Below are 22606 nucleotides of genomic sequence, written 5' to 3'. Positions count from 1 at the left end.
TTTTTCAATTGGAGTTCTATTTTTCAAAGAAAATGATGGTTAATGAGATAGGTAGCAGTTACGGATGCTTCAGCCCAAAGCACTTTTAGTATTTGGTTTGCTATCAATAAGGTCCCAGTAGTTTCCATAATGTGTCGGTGTTTTCGTTCGGCCAAACCATTTTGTTGTGGTGTGTGAGCAAGATCTTTGATATGTGATGCCATGTAAATTGAGATAATCTTTAAATTCTTTTAACAAAAAATTTCTCCCTGAATCGGTGAAAAAATTAAAAAAATCATTTTGAAATTTATTTTTAGCCATTTTGTGAAATGTTTGAAAATACAAAAAAAAAAACTCTGATTTATGTTTTATGAAGTAGATCCAAGTATGCCTAGAGAAATCATCAACAAAAATTACATAATATGTGTATCCGCCTTTTGATATAACCGGTGTAGACATCTGAATGTATTAACTCAAGTGGTCTAAATGAAACAAAAGTTCAATCATGAAATGGTAATCTCTTCATTTTACCAAGAATACAATCTTTACAAGCAAAATTTTCAGAATTACAAAATTTTCCTAAACTTGAAGAGTTTTGGATTTTGGATATATGAGGATGGCCAAGTCTTTTGTGCCATAAATCCAAATCCAATTCCTAAACATTATAACAAAAAGCATTATTGAGTAATTCCAAAAAATCCATATAGTAGAGTCCTCCTTCTCTATGGTCTTCCCCAATCAGCTTCCTTAACTAGTGATCCTGTACCCAACAACCATGAGAAGAGAAGGAGATGTTAGACCCATAATCAGATATTTGAGAGACAAATAAAAGATTTAGATTTAATTTGAGAATATATCTAACTTTGGGGATAAATAATTTTCTGGAGTTTTAAAAATTTTCGAAAATTCCTATTCCTATTATTTCAAGAGATGTACCATCGGTTGTGAAAACATTTAACACACTTGAGTTATTATTATGATATTTAAACAAACTATTGTTATTTGGGGTCATATGAAAGGAAGCACCAGAGTCAAGAAGCCAAGGAAAGTTATTGGGATCAGAAAATGATGAAACAACTTGTAAAACCCGCAAAAAAAAAACTTTTATCGGACCCGGGCCGGGTCGGGTTCAGACCCGACCCGGGCCCGTCATCTTTAGGGTTTCATAACCCGACGCAGGAGAGGTTTTGTTTAAAACAAAACCCCCCTGTGCGCCGCACCCCCCACCACGCATTCGACCCGATAAGGGAAACCCATCGGGGTTTCCCCTTTTGTCGCCCCTCCCCGAGCTCTTTAAGAGCGTTGCGGGAGGGGAGGATCGATGCCCCCCCCCCTTCTCGTTCCCTGCAGGCGACAACCTCGCCGGAAACCCCGATCGACGCACCCTCTTTCCCTGTGCACGCCGCCGACCGCCAGCCACCTCGCCTCCTCTCCTTCCAGGTACGCCACTCCACCTTCTCCTTCTCCCCCTCCCACCTCCCTCCTTGCCCTTTGGAGACCCGACAGGGGGCCTACAGGGCCCCTGTCGTCCCCTTCTCTCTTTTGGGGTGCGCCGGAGTGCCGGCAGCGGCCAATGGCCCCTGCGACACCCCCTCGCCCCGATCTCTCACCTCTCTCTCTCTCTCATCTCGCTGGAAGGCACGACAGGAGGCCGGTGGCCCCTGCCGTGCCCTCCTCTTCACCTCCCTCTTTTTCCCCCTTCTTAGGGGTTCGCAGGGAGGCCGACAGGCTGCGCACGACCCTTGTCGCGCTCTGCGTACCCTTCAGAGGCCGACAGGGGGCCTACGGGGCCCCTGTCTACTCCTTCTCTTCCCTGTGAGAGATCGGGCGACCGACAGGAGGTCGGTCGTCCCCCTGTCTCCCGGCCTTCTTCTTTTAAAACCCAGCAGGGGCCGATGGCCCCTGCCCTTTCTTTTCAAGCCCGACAGGGGCCTTTGGCCCCTGTCACCCTCCCCTCTGCCATGATCTGCGAAGGGGTCGGCAGGAGGCTGATGGCTCCTGCCGCCCCGATCCCTCTCTCGTCGGCAGGGGCTAGCCCCCTGCCCCTTCGGTGCTGACAGCAGGGGTTGCCTCCCCTGCTGTTTTGCTGCCATCGGCAGGGGCTCGACCCCTGCCGATTCGCCACCGTCGGGAGGGGCGCGACCCCTGCCGCTTCGTTGCTATCGGCAGGGGCTGCCCCCCCTTTCGATTCGCTGTCGTTGGCAGGGGCTTTTCCCCCTGCCGCTTCGCTGCTGTCGGCAAGGGCTCGCCCCCTGCCGCCTTAGTGCCGTCGGCAAGGGCTCGTCCCCTGTCGCCTAATTCTACCCTTGCCCCGTTGCACCATTAATTATATTAACATAATTGAATATTTTTCACACTCTTGCATATTTACACAACAGGTCCCGATCGTGCTCCGCGGCTTAACCCTCGTATTATCCTCACGCGTAGGCGTACGCAGCTGCACGACATCCCAAGGTAGGGTAAAGTCGCACAAAGGGCAATTGATGAACGTATTTAAGTTGAAATGATTAAGATGTCATGCTAGATATGCTTAGAGTTATATTGCTTCTGCATTTCGTATTATCATGTTTGTATGCTCATGGGTCGAGGTACAATTTCATTCTTCGATCATTATTTTGCATAGCTGCTTATGAGTTTGAGGTGTGGTTTCGTACTTCGTGCCATACCTATGCTCTCATTTGCTGGCATATATTTTTGCCTGCACGTTTCCTTTGAGTGAGGTACGACTTCGTGTCTCATGTGTTACTTATGACCGTATGTGTTTGCCTATCTAAGTGGTCAATGTATGGTTTTGGTACCTCGTGTATTACTTATGTGCTTTTCCCTCGATGTGCGGCATCGCAAGTCGAGAGTTGTTTGTTGACATGTTATAACCTGCACATGCTCACACTCATGGTAAATATGTACTTACATAAATGTAGTCTTGTGCCTATCCTGTTATCACTTGTTTTCAAAACACTAGAAGTTGCACTTGTGCACTATAGTTCTTTTAAAGATGATTTCCTTCTGCAAACCCAAGGCTCTTCAAAATACACAGCTTTTGCAAAGTTAAGTTTTAAGTCCTGTCGGATTTCGAAGTCACATATAGGCCCTCCCAGGTCCACACACTTGGGAGAAATATTTTATAACCCCGATTCGAGTTGCGACCCAATTCGAATAACCCCGATCAGGGGCATGAGCCTATGGATGAGTGGGGTTCTGTTGAAGAACTCATTCTTTATTTGTCAATCTAGTGTCACATGTCGATACTAAGCTAAATTCTGGATGCGAGTTTGATAGTGTTGTGCCTTGCGTGAATGACTTAATGTGGCATTATGGCTTTTACGGATGAATCGTGTCAAATGAGCACTCCTTTATTCTTTGGATCGTTATGAAGTTGTGTGTTGGGTATTCCTTTTGAGAAGCCCACAGACCTCCCTGGTTCAGTATAGCGTACTTTTAGACATGCACAACATGTTGAGTACTTTGTTGATCGGACGAGAGATCCAAGATGACCTTGCATCATGAAATATGAAATTGAATGATTGTACTGTGTACTTTTACAAAGCAGATGTGTTGGGGATTTCATATGAGAAATCCACTCCCCTCTCATCGTGATTGTACTTTTGAACATGTACGTTGTGTATTACGATTAGTAGGATGAGGGGTCCATGTTTACCTCGAACGTGCAATGGCGCGTATAACACACATAATGGTGATGGTTTCGCCTTCACAAGCAAGATGCTCGAGTGGGTCGAAAGACCAGAGCATGTAGAACGAGGCGGCGGTTAAGAAACCCCCGTCGTGCTCGTTCGACATGGTTCGTCAAGAGAGAGGACGGATGATACAAAACTCCGATGGACAGGTCCTTTAATGGCAGTTACGGGCAAAAGACTCGGATTCCCCAGTCATCGGAGTTAGGGGAAATGGGCTACAAATGGTAGCTTACAGTTGGATGCATCCACAGACCACCTATGCCTTTGAAGATTTACTCTCTTGGTCACTGGCCATCCCCTTAGGAGCGGACTCAGTCAGCCATCCGGGTTATCTAAAACACATAGCATAATAAACCCCTGGACTGGTCTCGATTGTTTCTATGTTTCGTGCCTTGCGCGTACCCGCCTGGCCAGTTAATATCGAAACATAAATTTAAATCTGATCACACAATTTGTTGAGTTATGCCCATATGAAAGTTATAATGTGTAACAAGTTCAATACTTATGAAATTGTGTGTGTGGTTGATGAAGTATTGTATTGTACTAGTTAACTTTCTTGTGCAGTGTTTTGCTTGTAATAGTTAGCCTACTTGTGCCAGTAAAATGCTTGTAATAATTTTAGCATTGTGCTCATGATAGTTGCTCTGTGAATCTGTTGAAATTAAATTGCTATTTAATTGCATGTCTACTTGACATATTAAATTATTCTGCTTAATTATGTTCAATATTGTCCTGTCTGTGCACCTACCAGTTTTTAGTGAAACTGACTCATTTTATGGGGAGGTTTTGGATAGGTAATACAGTCTGCGATGGCACGATGGCGTGATGAGGTCAAGATAGAGCTCTTTCCCTGACATTTCGCTCCTGAGGACATGTTGGTAAATTGGGTATAAAGTGTGTTTCAAAATTTCTCTTTTATTAAACAGTGAGTTAATAAAACTGTTTTAGTAAGCTTCTTCTTGGTTTCAACAAACGAATTCTCAATTATTGAAACTTCGTTTCTAAACCATTTGATTTCAATGGTTGTGCGGGATTTGACAAAAAGGAAAGTTTACGCTGTAATGTGCTCAAGGTCCATTGACTTGTGGTTTTAAAAATATCATTTTCCGTTGAAGTATTATTTAAACTCTGATTATTGTATGATTTCAAAGCTTTCTAAACTTTTCTAAAAAGTTACAAGTCCTGGATTTTTGGGGAGTTACACAACTGCTCCGGTTAGGGTTTCAATTGAGGAAGATGCTCCTTTGAGAAGAGGTTGAAGAATTTTCATTAGTTGTGCCATAGATACGGATGTGTCTTGATTGACTTGGTAATGATGACAAATGACTTTCCTTTTGTCATAATCATTGCCTTGTCTACCGAAATGAGGCAGCCTATAAGTGCGCATATAGTTTCCCGGTCTAGATATAGCTAGAACGAAATCTTCATTTTTTAGAGTATTTTTTTTAGCCTATTTTTCTCTATAGTTAATTCTTCAATAGTGTCAACAATAGAGGAAACTTTTCCGCTATTTAGAAGGGTCAGTTTGGTTGTTTCAAATTACGACCTCAAACCATTTACAAATTGGTAAAAATGTTCTATATCGAGTTGTTTTTGGCAAAGCTTGATATCTTCGAGACAATGTCACTTTAGCTCAAGAAGAGCCAACTCTTCCCAAAGTTCGGACAACTCATTATAATATTCTCTAATACTTTTGTGCCTTTGAGTTATAGTTCGCACATTGTCTTGTAAATTGCACACATATGCAATATCTTTAAAGGAATACATATTTCTAAAATATTCTCAAGCCTTATTGGCATGCTCAAATTTTGCAAGACGAGCATTTCTTGATATCTACGATATTAATTAGCCAAGACATGATCTTGGCATGCCCCATCCTCCATTCTTTCCACTTTTTCTCATAGGTAGCTAATGTCTTAGTTTTCTCTCCTCATAGGCAGCTAATGTCTTAGTTTTCTCTCTTTTCGTGAGAGGTACCTCTTTCTCATTTTCAATCTTTATGAGAATTAGTTTTGGTTTCGAATCGGAACCATCTACTAACCCCCACAACCCCTTCCCCCAAATGTGATGCTTCATAATTGAAGCCTACATCACATAATTGGTATCATTTAGTTTTACAGGCATGATGGCGACTTTATCATTGTCATCCATTCTTACAAAGGCGAAAGAGAGAGAGAGAGAATAAAGAGAAAAAGAGAAAAATATGAGAGAAAAAAGGAGCAAGAGCACAATCACGATATTTGAATAGTCAACAATCCTTCGAACCACTTCTTTCTTTAACTATGTAGGCACAAGAGCACTTGAATCACAAACAAAGAGACAAATCAACTTCTTGCTAGAATGGCACAAAAAAACGAGGTGGCAACTTTTCAAGATCTAGAAGCTTTCAAGCTCTAATATCATGTAAGGAAATGAGGATCTTCCACGAAAGCACAAATGCTTGCAACAAGTGTCTATCAAAGACACTTTAATCATAACCCAAAAAAGGGCACAAATGAGAGAACTCAAAAGAAAAATAATAAACTTTATTTCATTCACGTAAAATGCTTAAGCATTGCTACAATGAGAGGGGAGTTACCCCTATTTATATACATTGAGAGAGAGAGAGAAAGAGAGAGAGGAGCCTATAGAGAGCTCCAAGAGAGTCGTCTCTATTTGTAGCCATTGGACTACCTCTAACGGCTATTCAAACTAGTCTAGTTCAATATGAACTAGACAACCTAAAATACAAAAAAAAAATAAAGAGAAGAAAAAGAAAAATATAAATAATATATAAATTATATTTATATGTACATACACTTTTTAACAAAACCAAGGTTACCAGACTAGAAAGTGGAAGCGGGAAACGATACGAGAAGTGAAAGCGAGAAGCGGTGCATTTTAAAATGTATAGGAAGCGGGAAGCGAGGAATAAAAAAAAAACAATATAAGAATTGAATGGGAACAGAAATGGAACACAAATAAAAACTAAAATAAAAGTGATTGTTCTTAAATTTCATGATTTTTTTAATATAAGAATTAAATTTTTAACAGAATTTAAAAATGATGATTGTCAATTTAGAGAAAGCACATGAAAGTTGTAATGGAATGTAATCAAAACAAACAAGTGCCTCTTACGGGAAAGAAAACATACACAAATAGAGACCTCTTATGGGTTAAGATACAATCATGAACACAATGCCACTTACGGGCAAGAGAAACAACATAAAGAATATTAGGATCTTATCGAGAGAATGCTTGAGAACAAGCTTGAAATACATGAGGGGGTTCTCCCCTATTTATACACAAAAAGAAGCATCTAGAGCCATTATGAGTGCTCCCAATGGCTAGAAATATAGCCGTTGGGAGCTCTCCCAACAGCTCTATTTTGAGAGCATTACAAGGACTATAATGCCCTCAATGAAAAGAATAAATTACATAAAAAGAAAACCCCTAAAGAGACCCTAATGAATACTACTAATTACATAATGTGTAATGACCAAAATACTCCTAATGGGTTTCACTTATTACATCAATATATATATATATATATACTTTTAACATAAGTGAGTGAGAAGCGTAAGAGGAAACACAAAAAACATGAAAAGTAGAGTGAGAAAATATATAAGAAGAATAGATAAAGTGTTTGGAAAGCATAGGAGAAGCGTGGGAGAATCGAGATTCTCATCAAGTTTCAGAAGCGAGGAGTATCGCAATTCCAAAGTGAGTTTTCAGGAAGCGGGCTTCCCACCTACCTAAGAAGCTTCTGGTAACTTTGGTAGGAACCAGCTCTTGGAACATCCTATTGCAACACTATGAGCAGGTCTTTTTAAGGATTAGAAAATGAACCCACAAATTTTGTGAATTTTAAGGCTCAACAAAATAATAATTTTTTTGCCAAGAAAGTACGATTCAAGTGCTGATTCATAGCAAATGGACCATACCAAACACATTTATGAGGAGGGTTGCCAAAAAACAGTTGAAACTGCCCCATCTGCATGCAGTTTGCCCGAAAGGTGGTTTGCACAAACCAGTTTCCCTATATATAGGGTTTTGGAAGGCACACGTCAAAGTGGTGGTTTATTTTGTGCTGCATTGGATTCAGAGATATCAAAACAGAACTTAAATTATCATAATATAACACAAATATTCTACATTATTCTGATGCAAAGACATAAGAATTCTAATCCATGTAAATTCTATCGTTGACAATGCTATAGATCGGCATTATGCTTCTATATTGGATCTTGCAACCGTTTTTTGCTTCTTGCTACTCCAAGACACCAAATGTGTCTCAAATATGTTGTACCTCGATAAATGTGAACACTAACATTAGAAGCTTGATTGAAAGGAAGAGGCGCTGCCATCTATATGTTGTACCTCGATAAATTTGAACACCTGCATCCGCATCCACACCTATGTGACAGACACGAAACTACTTTTTAGGGATGTCCCATCTAGGGCTGCACACGAGCGGGATTTGAACCGAGCTTAGGCTAGAAAAGCTCGGCTCGTTAGAAAATATATGTGTTCAAGCTCGAGCCGAGTTTGAATATTATCTGTACAGAGTGAGCTCGAGCCAAGCTGGCTTCATTTAAATAGGTAAAGAAAATTAATGTGCAGGCGGTGGGATTCGAAACCACCACCTCACATGCAAAAGCCACACACCTTACATAATTGGCTAAGACTTCTTTTTGTGCTTAACAGTCAACAAATAATGTACATATCCATATACTAGCACCTATATAGCCATATAAGCCCAGCCTAATCGGGCTTATCGAGCTTGAATGTTTGATCATGTTTGGCTCGTTTATATTTAACAAGCCTGAGTTTTTGTTCAAATTCAGCTAATTTACGTACTCAGACGAATCCGAACCAGGCTTAAATGAGTCAAGCTCTAGCCGAGCCCGAGCTAGCTTGGCTCGTTGTGCGGCCCTAGTCCCATCAAGTATATATTAATGGTAATAGTTTTTATGACAGATTACATAAATATCCCTCATAAGTACACATGTTACAAACATACCCAATAGAAACAAATGGACAGAAATAGCCCTGCTATGACTGCTGTTATGACTAGACAGTTGGACAGAAATACCCTTAAATAACCTGTCTATTCTTATCACTCCCCCTCAAATTATGCTTGGTCTATGACCATAGACGGTTTACCTTTCAAATATCAATGTTGAGCAGTAGATAGAGGCCTCATAAAAAAATCAGCAACTTGATTCATCCCTTGAATAAATGGTCGTTGCAATTATTTAGTTTTAGCTTTTCTCTCACAAAATGTTTGTGATCTCCACATGCTTCATTTTACCATGCTGCACTGGATTACTAGCTATTTCCACTGCACTTTTATCACACAAGAGCAAGAATTGTCCAATGCATTGATGTAAAGACATAAGCAAATGTTCTAGTTATAATATCTCTGATGTGATTGCTGCCATTGCCCTATATTTCAGTTATGTACTAGAACAAGTCACAGCTTTTTGTTTTCTACTAGAAAATGATATTCATTGGAAGTTGGCATCTTCCTCAAGATGAATGGAAGCCAAACTCACTTTCTCCACCTTGGGCATTTGCATCACCGGGAAATAATGTTCAGCCTTGAAAACCCAACTTGTAAAGTCTTTGCCATCAAATATTGGAAACTTGAGACTTGATTGTCTGGTGTGCATTGCCCCCAATATCTTCCCAGTTATCATTGGCCTGAGATCAAGATGGTGCATTATTCACCTCCTGTGCACTTGCATTCAAGCGTGCCATCAAAGTTTCCATCATTCGAGTCATGTTCTCTGCATCATCTTTGAGGCTCCTGATATCTTTGTCAATGGCATTAATTTTGAGTTGTCTCAACCCTCAAGCTCATGTGCACCACAGGTTGCCAATATGTGATGCAAGTAACAAGTTCAAAAAAATTTCTGCTACTGTTAAACTGTTCAGCTGCTAAGTTGAACTGCCTGTGGTGCACAAGATTCTTTGTATCTCATGTGCACCACGGGTTTTCCAAATCGATTTTCCAAGATTCTTTGTTTGGTCACTATCAGTAGAATGTTAACTAAGTCCTGGGATGTTTTGAGGATTTTAGAAAGTCTTTAAGTAGGTGAAAATAGGTATACTACAATGTTCAGTTCTGTGACAGAATGTAGTCTCCCCAGTCACAGAAAACAGGGTTTAGGAAAATGATAATATCTCACAGTCTAGGAAAGGTATTGAGGTGAATTTTATGAGGTTTGAAAGTAGAGGCTAACCATCTGCAATTTTCAGATTTTTCTATGGTAGGGTTCTGATTGCCACAACTGCACAGGTTATGGCCCTGTTTGGAATCTGGTAGTTTGGATGGAATCATGTGCATTTATGCATTTGAAGAAGTGGCAGCTACCAAATCCATTCTTTAGTGTAAATACAAAGGAGAAAGGACCTCACTTCCCATCCCAAATGCATAAATGCCCATCCCAGCTACCAGATTCCAAACGGGACCACCAAGGTAGTTTGACCAAGATTTTACTTCGGGAACACCAAATGCATAAACGCCCATCCCAGCTACCAGATTCCAAACAGGCCCTAAGGAAATTTCTGGTTCTGTGACAGATTTAGAACAGAGTAGGTTCAGGATAGGGTTCAGTAATTCCAGCAATTCATGAGATATAAAAAAACAATTTACAAAATTCAACACCAACGCCAACTACACATCATTAATAACTTCAGGACAATTTTTCAGAATTTATGAACTGGTTTAGACCCTCAAATTTGATTTTCTAACTCAGTTCAAACTCTGTTAAGCAGGACAGTAGCAGAGTTTCAACTCAGAATTTTCACCGACTTTGAGAGAGCTTCTAGAGGCAAACACAAACTCAATTTTAACAAAACAAGAGCCTAAAATTAAATTCAAAATGTGTAGAATCTGTACCCCAAATTTGAGCTCTGACTGACAATTGATGAATTCCCAGTAAGCAAATCTTTCAGATGTGTTTCCGCAGGAGTTTCTGCTAAAATAGAATTGCAGTTTTGTGTTTTCCAGTGGGAGTCTTGTTGGAATTCAGTGGAATCTCGCCGAAATCTTCCATCCAACACCTCCTCCGATGTGTCACAGAGAACACAGAAGTTTGACCCAGCCTCTACAGAGGCAAGAAAGCACTCCAAATTACATGCTTAAACACTCTTGACTACTTCTCGACAGAAAAATGCTTCTATGCTTCAATTTTCACCAAATTCGTCATAAATCACCAGATCTACTTCTTCTTTCAGAACTAAACTCTAGACCAGGTCGATCTGAGCAAAGGAATGGCAGATCTGAACATGCTAGAATCAAATTTCACTTAAAAAATTAGATCGCGGGAATTGTTATTCATGATAAATCGATTTCACGTCAATTAACGTGAAAATCCACTAATTCTCACTCAATTTCAATCAGATTGAATGCAAATCACTTCAATTTGATCTGATCTCCACTTCTACTCAATCTACCTTGAAAGAACACGATCCAATTCAAATTTCACAGTGAAATTGAAAATCTTGTTGAATTCAAGAAGAATCCATGTCGAATGAGCTTGATCTTGACGGATTGACTTCAATTATCCTTTAATCTGATTGATTCCACTTTTGATCTGATCATCCTTCATGAATTCAACGCAATCAAGGCCGATCTGATGGTTTTTCACTTGAATTTTGGTGTGGCACATGATTTCCTCCATTCATCATGTGAAAAATGGAGTAGATCTTCAAATCAGCTACAATTGTTTTGGATTTTTTTTCTTGATGGCTAAATTTTTTAGTGTTTTGATGATAATGATGATGGATCTATGCTCTGGTACCAGAAAATGATACTGGTTGGGATTAGGATGTGGATTTGATGATGAGAATCGGGAAAAATAAAGAAAAGATAAAGGTAGGAGAAGATTAAGGGAGATCGGCTAGCTTGGAAAAGAGAAGGAAGGGTTAGGGATGGATGGATGAGGGAGATGAGTGTAGGGAAACTCTCAATTGCAAGAAATTGAGCCAAAACTCCAGTAAATTGCTAGAGCCAAATCCACCAAGTCTAGAGAGGCAAGGAAGCATTTCCAAATTCAAGAGATAGAGAAATTACAACTTTGAAACTATTTATAGTTCCCTCCAACTACCAAAAAAAAAGACTAAACTACCTTTACATTGTGCCTAAAATCCCCATTACAACGCTCAAGTGGGTCGTGGACCCTTATACAGGAAAAAAGAAGGGCCAAGTGGGCATGGTAACATCCTCAAACAGACAAAACCAACCATATTATCAGTAAATTCATCATTGACAGGAATTGTTTTCAGGCATCAACTGCCACCGTTTAAAGAATAATTCAACCTGAGAAACCTCTTGGATATAATGCAACGCAGTATTTCTTCCAAGGTATGCCTTTGGATACTCTAACTTGCAACTCCATTTGCGTCGGATTATTCTAGAACATCGATTTCCTGAACTGGAACTAAGTCCAGGATTCTTTTTGCCCTGGGCCAAAATCTGGAATTTGGAGATTTTCAGACTTTTCTTGAAATCCAAACCCATGTACCAAATAAAAAAATGAAGAAATTCCAGTCTTGGTCCACTTTCCAATTATGGAATCCAAACTCCAGATAATCCAAGCACAACTTGTAAAAACTGATGATATATCCAGACGGCCATTCCAATTTTGGGAATGCAATGGCCCGAGAGTTCCAAGTTGAGCGGAAATCCAAAAGCAAAATGTAAAACCCATGTTTCTTTTAAAAAAAAATTGTATTAGACTCGGGCCGGGTCGGGTCCGGACCCGACCCGGGCCCCTCTTCATTAGGGTTTTAATAACCCGACTCAGGAAGAGGATTTTAAATCCTCTTCCCGAGCGCCGCAACACCCCCCCCCCTCCACCTGCGATTTCGGGAAGATTAGGGGAAACCCATTGGGGTTTCCCCATTCATCGCCCCCCCCCCCCCCTGAGGCCCTTAAAAGCACTGCAGGGGAAGGCACACAGCCCTTCGCTCCCCTCGCGACGACCCCCTCCTCCTTCCCTGTGCACGCCACCAGCGCCACCAACGCCGTCGTCGGTCTCCTCCCAGGTTAGTACTCCCCCTCTTCTCCTCCATCTTCTCTTCCTCACCCCCCCCCCCTCTCTGTCACCTCGCCGGGAGGCCAACAGGCGGCTCACAACCCCTGCCGCGGCCTCCCACCTCCCCTGTCAACCCCCCCCCCGTCCCGATCTCTTTCTCTCTGTCGGCAGGGGTTGGCCCCTGCCGCCTCTCGGTTGTCGGCAGGGGCTGGCCCCTGCCACCTTATTGCCATCGGCAGGGGCTCAGCCCCTGCCGATTCGATGTTGTCGGCATGGGCTTAGCCCCTGCCGCTTTGTTGTTGTCGGCAGGGGCTGTCCCCTGCCACCTTATAGCCATCGGCAGGGGCTAGACCCCTGCCGTCTCGTGTCTGTCGGCAGGGGCTCAGCCCCTACCGATTTGATGTTGTCGGCAGGGGCTAGACCCCAGTCGTCTCGTGTCTGTCGGCAGGGGCTCAGCCCCTGCCACTTTGATGTTGTCGGCAGGGGTTGGCCCCCTGTCGTCTCGAGGCTGTCGGCAGGGGCTCAGACCCTGCCGCTTCGTTGCGGTCGGCAGGGGCTGACCCCCTGCCGCCTCGGTGTTTTCGACAGAGGGCTCAACCCCTGTCGCCCCGCTGTTGTCAGCAGGCAGGGGCTCGCCCCCTGTCGCTTTTCTGATTTCGGCCAACAGGGGCACACCCCTGCTTCCTCTCTCTTTTTCGATCGACAGGCCTGACTTTCTATTCTTCGCATGATAATTAACGTAGCGCTGAATACTCACACTTTTGCAGACTTCGCATCAAACCCCGCTCTGGCTCCGCGGCCTGAGCCTCGTATCATCTACACTCGTAGACGCACGCAGCTGCACGACATCCAGAGGTAGGGGAAAGTCGCACGAGGATTTTGGATGAATAAAATAAAATAAGACTCCTGAGATAGAATAGTTATTTTACATACCTGCTTATCTGAAGAAGTATTTAATTTATGAATTGTTAGTCAGTGTTTTACTCGTTCTGATTCTTTTGAAACTACATGCTTAGAGTAAACTCTATGGGTAGACTCATTCTAGAGAGAATCAAGTAGTTTAATTGGTATACTTGTTTACCTGTAGGACTTCTTGACTTGTGATTGTCTGTCCTGCATGCTTATCCTTTTGAAATTGCATACTTAATGTAAACTTTGTGAATAGACTCATTTCTGGAGAGAAACTCACTGCAATTACTATTATAACCGAACCTTAAGGCAGGGATGGTATAAATTTGACGAGAGGTCATGGAGTACCTTGAAGGGGGAACTCAACACTTTATTGATATAGATGAGATAATGTCGGCCTCCACAGGCCAATTGCTCAAAGAGCAATACATGTCATGTATGAACCAAAAGAATCATAAAACATTATATGTTGCCCTCTCATCGTAGTTGTACCTCTAGGAAGGTACGATCGTACTTTTGGACAAGTACGTCCCATGTGGGTTACGATGGTTGGATGATGAGGTTGTAGCAACCTCGATGCGTGCATTTAGCACAATGCTGAGATCACATAAATGGTGATCATTCGCCTTCACAGGCAAGATGCTCGAGTGGGTCTAATAGACCAGAGCATGTAGGATAGGGCGGTGGTTAAAAAAACCCCATCGTACACATTCGACCTTCACGGTTCATCAAGGGAGAGGATGGATGGTACAAAAACTCCGATGGACAGGTTGTTAACAACCACTCCACGGGCAAAAGACTCGGTTTTATCCAGTCATCGGAGTTAGGGGAATTGGGATTACCATAAATTATCCTAGGTGGTAACTCCCAGGTACTTCTGCAGAAGTTGAATGCATCCATGGGCCACAAATGCCTTTGGGGATTTACTCTCTTGGTCACTGACCGTCCCCTTAGGAGCGGAATCAGTCAGTCATCCGGGTTAATGAAAACACCTGACATAATAAACCCCCGGATCGGTCTCGGTTGTTTCTACGTTTCGCGTCTGTGCGTACCCACAGGCCAGTTAATATCAGAACTTAAAGAATATCTTCTTGAATAGTTGTAGATGATTGAGACTTACACTGCTTGAAATGCTTCAACTAACAGCTCTTTGCATATATTACACTTGTTAGAATAGATTACAATTGTATTGATTGTTTTAATATCATAACTGCTTATCTCATGAATGTCCTGCTTCATTTTCATTCTACTTATCTGTTTGTGCACCTACTGGTTTGTTATGAAACTGACCCATTTCATGGGCAGGTGAGGAGTAGGACTTCACAGGTGGTCGATGGCGTGGTGCAATATGGATCAAGATTTACCTTCTTTCTGCTGGCGGCTTGGCTTTGAGTCTTTTTGAGTTTTTTTTAGATTATTGAACTTTGGAAAAATGCTCATTTTGTAATAAACTGCAGAATTTTAATCTATTGCCTTATTTCCTCAATTCCTTTAAGTTGTTGTTCATGTGAATGATGGTTTTTCAGCTAATGTACCCAAGATTGTTGACTTGTGCTCCTTTCTAAATGTCTTCCGTTGTCGTTTTTAAAAGTTAAAACTTTAAATCTTTGAAAGGTTTTTCGATAATGTTTTCGAAATCACAAGTCAAAATTTTGGGACTTTACACAAAAGATCCAATAAAAGCAGTGCATTGGTCAAACTCCAGCGAAACCGGATGTCCCAAGATATTGAATCCCGGAACCTGGATATCCGACACCTATGGTTGTCCTACAAAGCCCAGGATTTCGAGTTCCATCCTAGTCGTGTCAAAGAACACGAAAAGCTGGATTTGGAGCATTTCAAGAAATCTCTGGAAATCAAAATCTGGAAGTCAAATCGATGATAGGCACATGATTTCCAAATTCCAGCGATCCAAAGAAGAGAAATCAACAGAAAGAGAGGAAGAAAGTATCATACGTTGACAGAGGCGGCACTGTCCGGACTCCGTCCACTGCAAAGGGCATAGTCACCGCCCGGCCAGGAGGAGAGGTCGGAGCCCATAGCAGCCGCAGCCATCCTGGCGAGGATAGAGACGGACCGATCAAGGTCGCAGCGCAGAAGGGGACCTCCCATGAGGAGGCCGAGGTCGAGGGTGCGGAGGGCGGCGCGGAGGTCGCCGGAGGCGCAGCGGACGCGGGCGAGGCAGAGGCAGGAGAGGGAGTAGGCGTCGCGCCAGAAGGGCTCGACGGCGTGCCAGGGGCCAGAATGGAGCTGCTCCCACGCCATCTCCTGCAGTGCCTCCGCGGCGATGGCATCCCCGGACTCGGCCAGCTCCGCCAGCGCCACGAAAGCGAATCCTCCCTCGTCCGCGATCCTCCGCAGCAGCCCCGGCCTCTCAGCGTCCAGCGTCGGCGTCGGAAGCCCCGTCTCCATGGACTCCAACGAGAGCACTCTTCCTCTTTTCATCTCCCTCCCATAAAAGCAGGATCAGGCGCTCCACGCCGTCGCCTTCTCTCCACCCACGAGCGAGAGAAAGGCCGGGTTAGTTTGCCGCCGGTTTTCCCCTCACCAGGTTTTCACTTTGAAAATAGCTGTCTGTTGCCCATTTTGCCACTTTTAAACGTTCTTCCCTGCTGTGGGCTTGACCGAAAAAAAAATATAAAAAAAAAAAAAAAGTTCGGGGCTGCGCCTAAGGGATAGTATTGGGTCGGGCTCGGTCAGCCCGAAGAGAGCCCATAAGGGCCCCGTAGGCCCCAAGCTCAATGGCGCCTGTTGGAACACCCAGCCAGTAGATGACGAGCCGGGTTGGACCCAAAATTCGCGTTAGGACACTAAATTCCAGCCCAAACCCATCACTAGGCTTGGATCGGGCTAATTTAATTGGGTTGAGCCTGACCATTCTCGAGCCCATTTTACCATGTATTAGAGCTGCCAGGATACAAGATTGTTGAATACAAGCATAGAGAGCTAAAATTAGCTATTGAAATCGGGAACCAATGAAACAATATGCATCCGCACTCTTGAAAAGATCGGGCCACACAGCTGGATGAATTGTTGGACCATATGCATCATCAGCACTCTTGAAAATATAATAGTAAAGTCCAAGAGCTGGTTTATATTTTTCTGCAAAGCAGTATTAACTTGGTGTGCCATGCCTGTTGGAAGGCTCAAGGATAGTGCGACTAATGACAAGGAGGATTATTGAGGTTCAAACCATCAAGTGGCTTCAGTGGAACCTGCAATATGTTGGCATACAAGACATGCCGTTTCATAAAACCAACCTGTATTGTCATGAATAGTATAACCAGCATACCATCTTTGGTGGAGGCAACAAAGAAGAGAGGTTTTAATCCAACCAATAGGTGGTGGTCTTTATTGATTTAGAGAAATCCAATTAAGTGCAATGTCATCAAGCTCCCTTGTTTGGAAATTGCCGGTATGTCAGAACCCAACCCCAGGAAGGGACGGTTCTGTAGATCTGGTATTGTCTGCGCATAATCCCAAAAGGGGGGCGTCAGCAGGGAGGAGGGAGAAAAGTGTTTCCTCCTAGGACGGCGTCCTGCTCTGGAAAAGTAAAAGGGGTATGTGGAGGGAGAAACATGTTTCCTTCATGGTTTAATTATTGAACAAGAACTAAGAGAGATCAAAAAAAGAGTCTCAATAGACCAGGAAAGCAAGAATCCAAATAGAAAGGGTCGTCCTCCCGAAGGCAATCCGGCTGGGACACTTGGGCAGATTTAGATCCGAATCAGGCAAAACGGATCCTCCCTGGATAGATTGAGGGTGGTCTGTAACAATCCACCGCTCTCAAACTCGCATGCCCTCAAGGCGAAAACTCTAGAAAGTGATCCGTGATCTGATCTTCTTTTCATGTCGCTTTGTCCACTCCGTTCTTGCTCCATTGTACCAGCACTTTTTATGGCTAAACAATCGCGCTTTCTGCACTTTTTTTTTTCAATATGCGGGTGGGTTGTGGCTGAGAGACTTCTCTCAAGTCGAGCTGAGAGATTATCTGGTGGCTACCCTTTGTAGGGCTTCAGGTATGAAATGTAGAACATAGGATGGACCTAGACTCATGCAAAGAGGTCCAAGCGATAAGCCACTATACCGGTCCTCTCTAAGATGGAAAAGGGTCCACAGAATCGAGGTGTCCTTCTCTTCAGTGCCTCTACCTTTTCTTTTACCTCAGACACTATAACACCTGACATTTTCTACCCGATAATCTTTATTTTATCAAAAAGTTTTATCAGCATAAGGCAAAACCTTTAAATAAGAGAAATTAAAAGCTTGTCACATATGAGAAAATTCATAGATTGAAGCTCTATGCTATATTAGATGTTAAACACCCATATTATTTTGCTGAAAAGTGATTGTTGGTCTAATGTTTCGGTTTCACATCAGTGACAATATAATTTTAAGCAATTAAGTTTTGCCCCTAGATTTAAAAATAAATAAATAATTACATTGTTGTTTCATGGCTGCTCGAGTTGTGCTTCACCAAAGTGCACTGTTTGTGAACCAAAAAATTTTAGCAAAGTTCTTTGTCAAGTGCTTCAAGCAATATTCAATATGACATTTAGGCCATGTGTGGGACATCATACTTTAGCCTTGGGTGCCTATCTGAGATCATTGTCAACTCTCCTATGTCTTTATAGTCGTCAAAGTGTGTGAATTCTTTCTTTATATGCTTTAAAAACATACTCATGAATCATTTGACTCTGGATCTACAACTGCAAATGCTATCAGAAATATCTCACCACAATGATCAATAATATGATCCGATAATAATATACTCATATTTTTTTTTAGGATTGTGTCATCTACCATAAGAACTAGATGACATCATTTAAAAAACTCAACGATGAATGGACGAAAGGATACAAATATATACTTAAATTGATCTTTATTATCGGTCTCAATGTACCCTAGCATTTCTGGGTTTGCCTTCATCAAATAATCCAAATAGGCAGAGCATGCAGTTGCCTGAATCAATTAGGGATATAAATGTTTAATGTGCAGACAATAAAGAACTTTCATGAACAATTGATATTGTACATGATGAGAGGATCACTGTAGGGGATGTAAAACTATATCGACAAACCAATGCTAGTAATTTCCATCGCAGTAATTTGGATGACATACAATATTTTAGGGCAAATAACATAACTAGGTACAATTTGTTGGACTTTATAATTTATGATTGAGATATAGGTGTGATGATAGAAGTGCTATTTTTATAGTTAATCTTGAAAGTTAGAAATACAGAAATGATGCAATCTCAAAATTTGTAGACCCAAATCCAACTCTTATAGTTCAAAAATTGCAAACAGATCTCTTGTAGGACAATCCTAATATGTTATCCAAGCTCCAGAGTATGCAAGCCATGCCATGCCACCTCATCACAACAACCACCTAAGCTAGGTGTGTGGGCCCTACCCCTTGGTGCTACCCAGGGGCCTTAACTCCCTCCAAGGAAGTCGTGTAGACCCTTGAAGTGCCTTCTTTGGTAGTCCCAAGTAGGCCCTAGTGAGTTGAGCCCGCTTTAAGATGACTTGAGGGAGAGTTTTACTAAGTAGGGAATTAGGTGCTTAGTTATTTGAAAATTGATTTTATTAGGCCTTGTTAGTTGTGTCTTTATTTTAATATCTCTTGTAATTGGTAATGCTATTATGGAGCTTCTCTTGGCTTATAAAAGGGGGCCCCTTTTGTATTTTGGATATGATATATGAAATTAAATCAAGTTGCCTCACTTTCTCTCTCAAGAAAATCACCACCTGCTTGGAGGTTGACTTTCTCTCTCTCCCTCTTCTACCCACTTGGCCTGTAGGCCCTCTTCCCTCCTTTATCTCTCTGAATCTGTACCTCCTTCTTTATCTCTTTGAATCTCAACCCCCTTGGCTCCTAAGCCCTTTTGTGTTTTGGATGGGATAACGACTTCAAACCCGTTTTCTATCTTATTTTGTGTCCTGATTTTGGATGTTAGAACTTATTTACTTTGCAAATATTTATGACATATATATGGGTGTTTTGAAACCCTTTTTAATGTTCATCATAATCTTTTCTTGCTTTGAATGGTTTGTGGATACAAATGCTAAATTAGCTGCACCGGTGGATTGGGATCTAAGTCCAAATTAGGGATTGAGTTCAATCCATGGATGTGTTTGGGTACTCACCTGTGACTCGCTCAAGATTGTCTAATCCAAAACCAAAAGAAAGATTTTTGTTGTTTCTTACTCATATTTAAAAAAAAAAGTCTTAAATATTGATAAAAATTTGTTTTTATCAAGGAAACAATAGTGGAAAACTATTTACCTGATTGTTATCAGAATGTCGCCAGAATGTTGTCGAAAGGATTGGGGACCATAAGAACCCTAGGGTTACAAAAACAGGTCATCCAGATGCAAATAAGGGGTTGATTAATGAATCATCATTTATATAGAACAAAATTTCACAAGAAAAAGGAATTTCACAATACCGATGTGATACTCATCGCAATCTCGTAATATCGTTCTTTCGCAAGTTTTTCATAATTTTGTAATATCTCATGTGATACTCTTTTAGAATTTTTTAAGGTATGAACTTTTGCAACACTTAAAGAACTTTCACAATGTGCCTTGCAAAACTTGTCATGAATTTCGCAAATGTTTTGGAATTTCACAATCTTTTTTGGAATATCACAACATCAGATGCGATTTTGTTGATGAGTTTCATAGTTATATTTTTTTAGCATTGCGACCCATGAAAGTTTGAGTCAAGGTGTGGAAGAAAAATTTTCATTTGCATATTAGTTTTATTGAAGGTACGAATATTGATTCATTGATTTGATTTGATTCATATGAAAACATAATTTTGTTATCTTTATGTAATAATTTGTGTATTAATCTGTGTAATGATCCTTGCAGGTTTGGATATGGGAGCACATATCCATTAGAAGACCTTCTTAGACGTAACAAAGTACCTAGGTTTTCACATATTGCTATGTGAAGTGGGTCATGCAAGGGAGAAAACTTAGACGAATAGAAAGAGGAAGATAGGAATAATAGAAGAGGGACTAGAAGGGCCCTTTGCACTACAAGGTGTGTAATGTGACCGAAGCACATATAAGTATACATGAAAGAAGTGATTATATTATTATAAATAATGTAATATAGGACTCTGACCATGAATGAAACTTTATTTTGTAGGTAACGTGGTGCCCCTATAGACAAGATGCAGATAATGAGAATGATGTAGTTATACATGCCATGGAACTTGGGAAGAAGGACATTTGATTGCACAATATGAATAAATTTGAATGTCAAATGGCCAGTCGAGTGGTCTGACAATTTAGATATTCCCAGCCACAACCTCATGACCCTCCTTGTGATAGAAGAAGTGTCTTATGGTGTTTAACTGGTCGATCAAACGATTACCCCATCATGTTCTTCACCAAACTTGAAAACTGGCGCAATGACGACAATGATATCGATTACTATTCCATGGTACGTGTTCGCTTGAAGAACGTAGCAGATCATAACCAGCATTTGCCAAGCAGTTCTAACACCAAGAGGGTCAGTGAGATGATACTGCACTTATACATATATATTTTGATTTTCTCATATACTTTTATATTCATAATTTGATTATATTTTGATTACAAATTAACTATATATATACTTTGATTACAAATGCAAAGGGGTCAAGCAAATTAGGGCTAGGAGTATGAAGCTTAGAAGCACTTCAAGTGAAGTGGATGTCATAGAAGAGTTAGCCCTTGTAAAGACTGAAATTCATAGGCTGCAGGTTTTCTTGAAGCAAAAGATATCCTTTAAAAGCTCGAAAAGAGCTTTTGTGAATTCAGACAAAGCTGCTCTCTACCAAGGATAAAAAGCTAAGAGCACGAGGATATGATATGCAACATCAACGAGAGTTGCAAGCCCCAAATTTCTTGTAGTTCTGATAAGATTTACAAACATTTATCTGTTATATAGATGTTCTTATAATTTATATATACTTTTTGTTGTAATCAATTATAATTGAATGGTAGGTTTTGATTGGAATAAATTTGTATTTTGATTTATGAAAAATGATCATACTGTATGACTAATTTGACATATTTTTTGAAATGCCCTATAATTTTTGCTATTCTCCACATGTTCAAAATCATAAATATCTGGTTTAAAAAGTCCCTTTTACCGTTCGCACATGTAAACTTCCTAAATATATGTGAATTTTCTCTCAAATATGTGATTGTTTTATGCAGAATAGTCTCTATTCTCAGATCTGTATCTCTCTAATTCAACGTTGAAAACTTACATTTTTATAGTCGTTGGAAAGTTGAGACATATGCTTATAACTTTTTTGTTTTGAATCAGAACTGAAAACCCCTCTAGGATTCCCATTTCTGAGTTCCAAAACTAAAATAGAAGTATACTTTGTAGACTAGAACAAACACAACTTCATCTTTTCTGTCTGTTCTATGCTATTTTTTGGCTACCTATACTGAAAATCAAGAAAAAAAAATAAAAGAGATAGATCGAGATGTTAGCTTTCCAATGCCACCAAGATCACCTTGATCTGATGAGTGGTTTGAGAGAAAATTTCTCTGGAAGATAGAATGTTCAGCTATTATAGTTTGTTGAGCATGCTTCTATTTTGGTTTTGAAACTCAAAAACTAGAACCTTAAATGAGTTTTCGTCTCTAACTCAAAACATAAAAATTATAGACATGTATCTCAGCTTTCCAACTACTATAAAAACGCAAGTTTTTGACATAGGATGAGAGAGATATGGATATGAGAATAGAGACTTTTGCAGAAAGTATATATGCAATTTCCCCCCTAAATATATGTGATTTTCCTCCTAAATATATATAATTTTTCTCCTATATATGTGATTTTCCTCCAAAATATATGCAATTTTCCTCCTATATATGTGATTTTCCTCCTATATATGTGATTTTTCTCTTAAATATATGATTTTCTCCTAAGTATATAATATTTTCTTCCTATATATGCGATTTTCTCCTAAATATATACA

The 22606-nt window shown here is 40.9% G+C and overlaps 1 protein-coding gene across 2 annotated transcripts in view; it reads right to left on the bottom strand.

The window, feature by feature from the left end:
- Positions 1-16171, bottom strand: part of JMJD5 (2-oxoglutarate (2OG) and Fe(II)-dependent oxygenase superfamily protein) — a 107194-nt gene extending 91023 nt beyond the window's left edge. For both annotated transcript variants that reach the window (XM_090019747.1, XM_090019748.1), the window contains exon 1: positions 15566-16171. In XM_090019747.1, coding sequence (XP_089875873.1) covers positions 15566-16054 — 489 coding nt within the window. In that variant the 5' untranslated portion in view covers positions 16055-16171. The remainder of the gene's footprint in view (positions 1-15565) is intronic.
- Between the last annotated feature and the right edge of the window lie 6435 nt (positions 16172-22606).

The sequence above is a fragment of the Nuphar pumila genome, chromosome 10, assembly GCF_984573655.1.
Source record: "Nuphar pumila chromosome 10, dmNupPumi1.hap1.1, whole genome shotgun sequence".
Lineage (NCBI taxonomy): Eukaryota > Viridiplantae > Streptophyta > Magnoliopsida > Nymphaeales > Nymphaeaceae > Nuphar > Nuphar pumila.
This window is presented reverse-complemented; position numbering and strand designations above follow the sequence as displayed.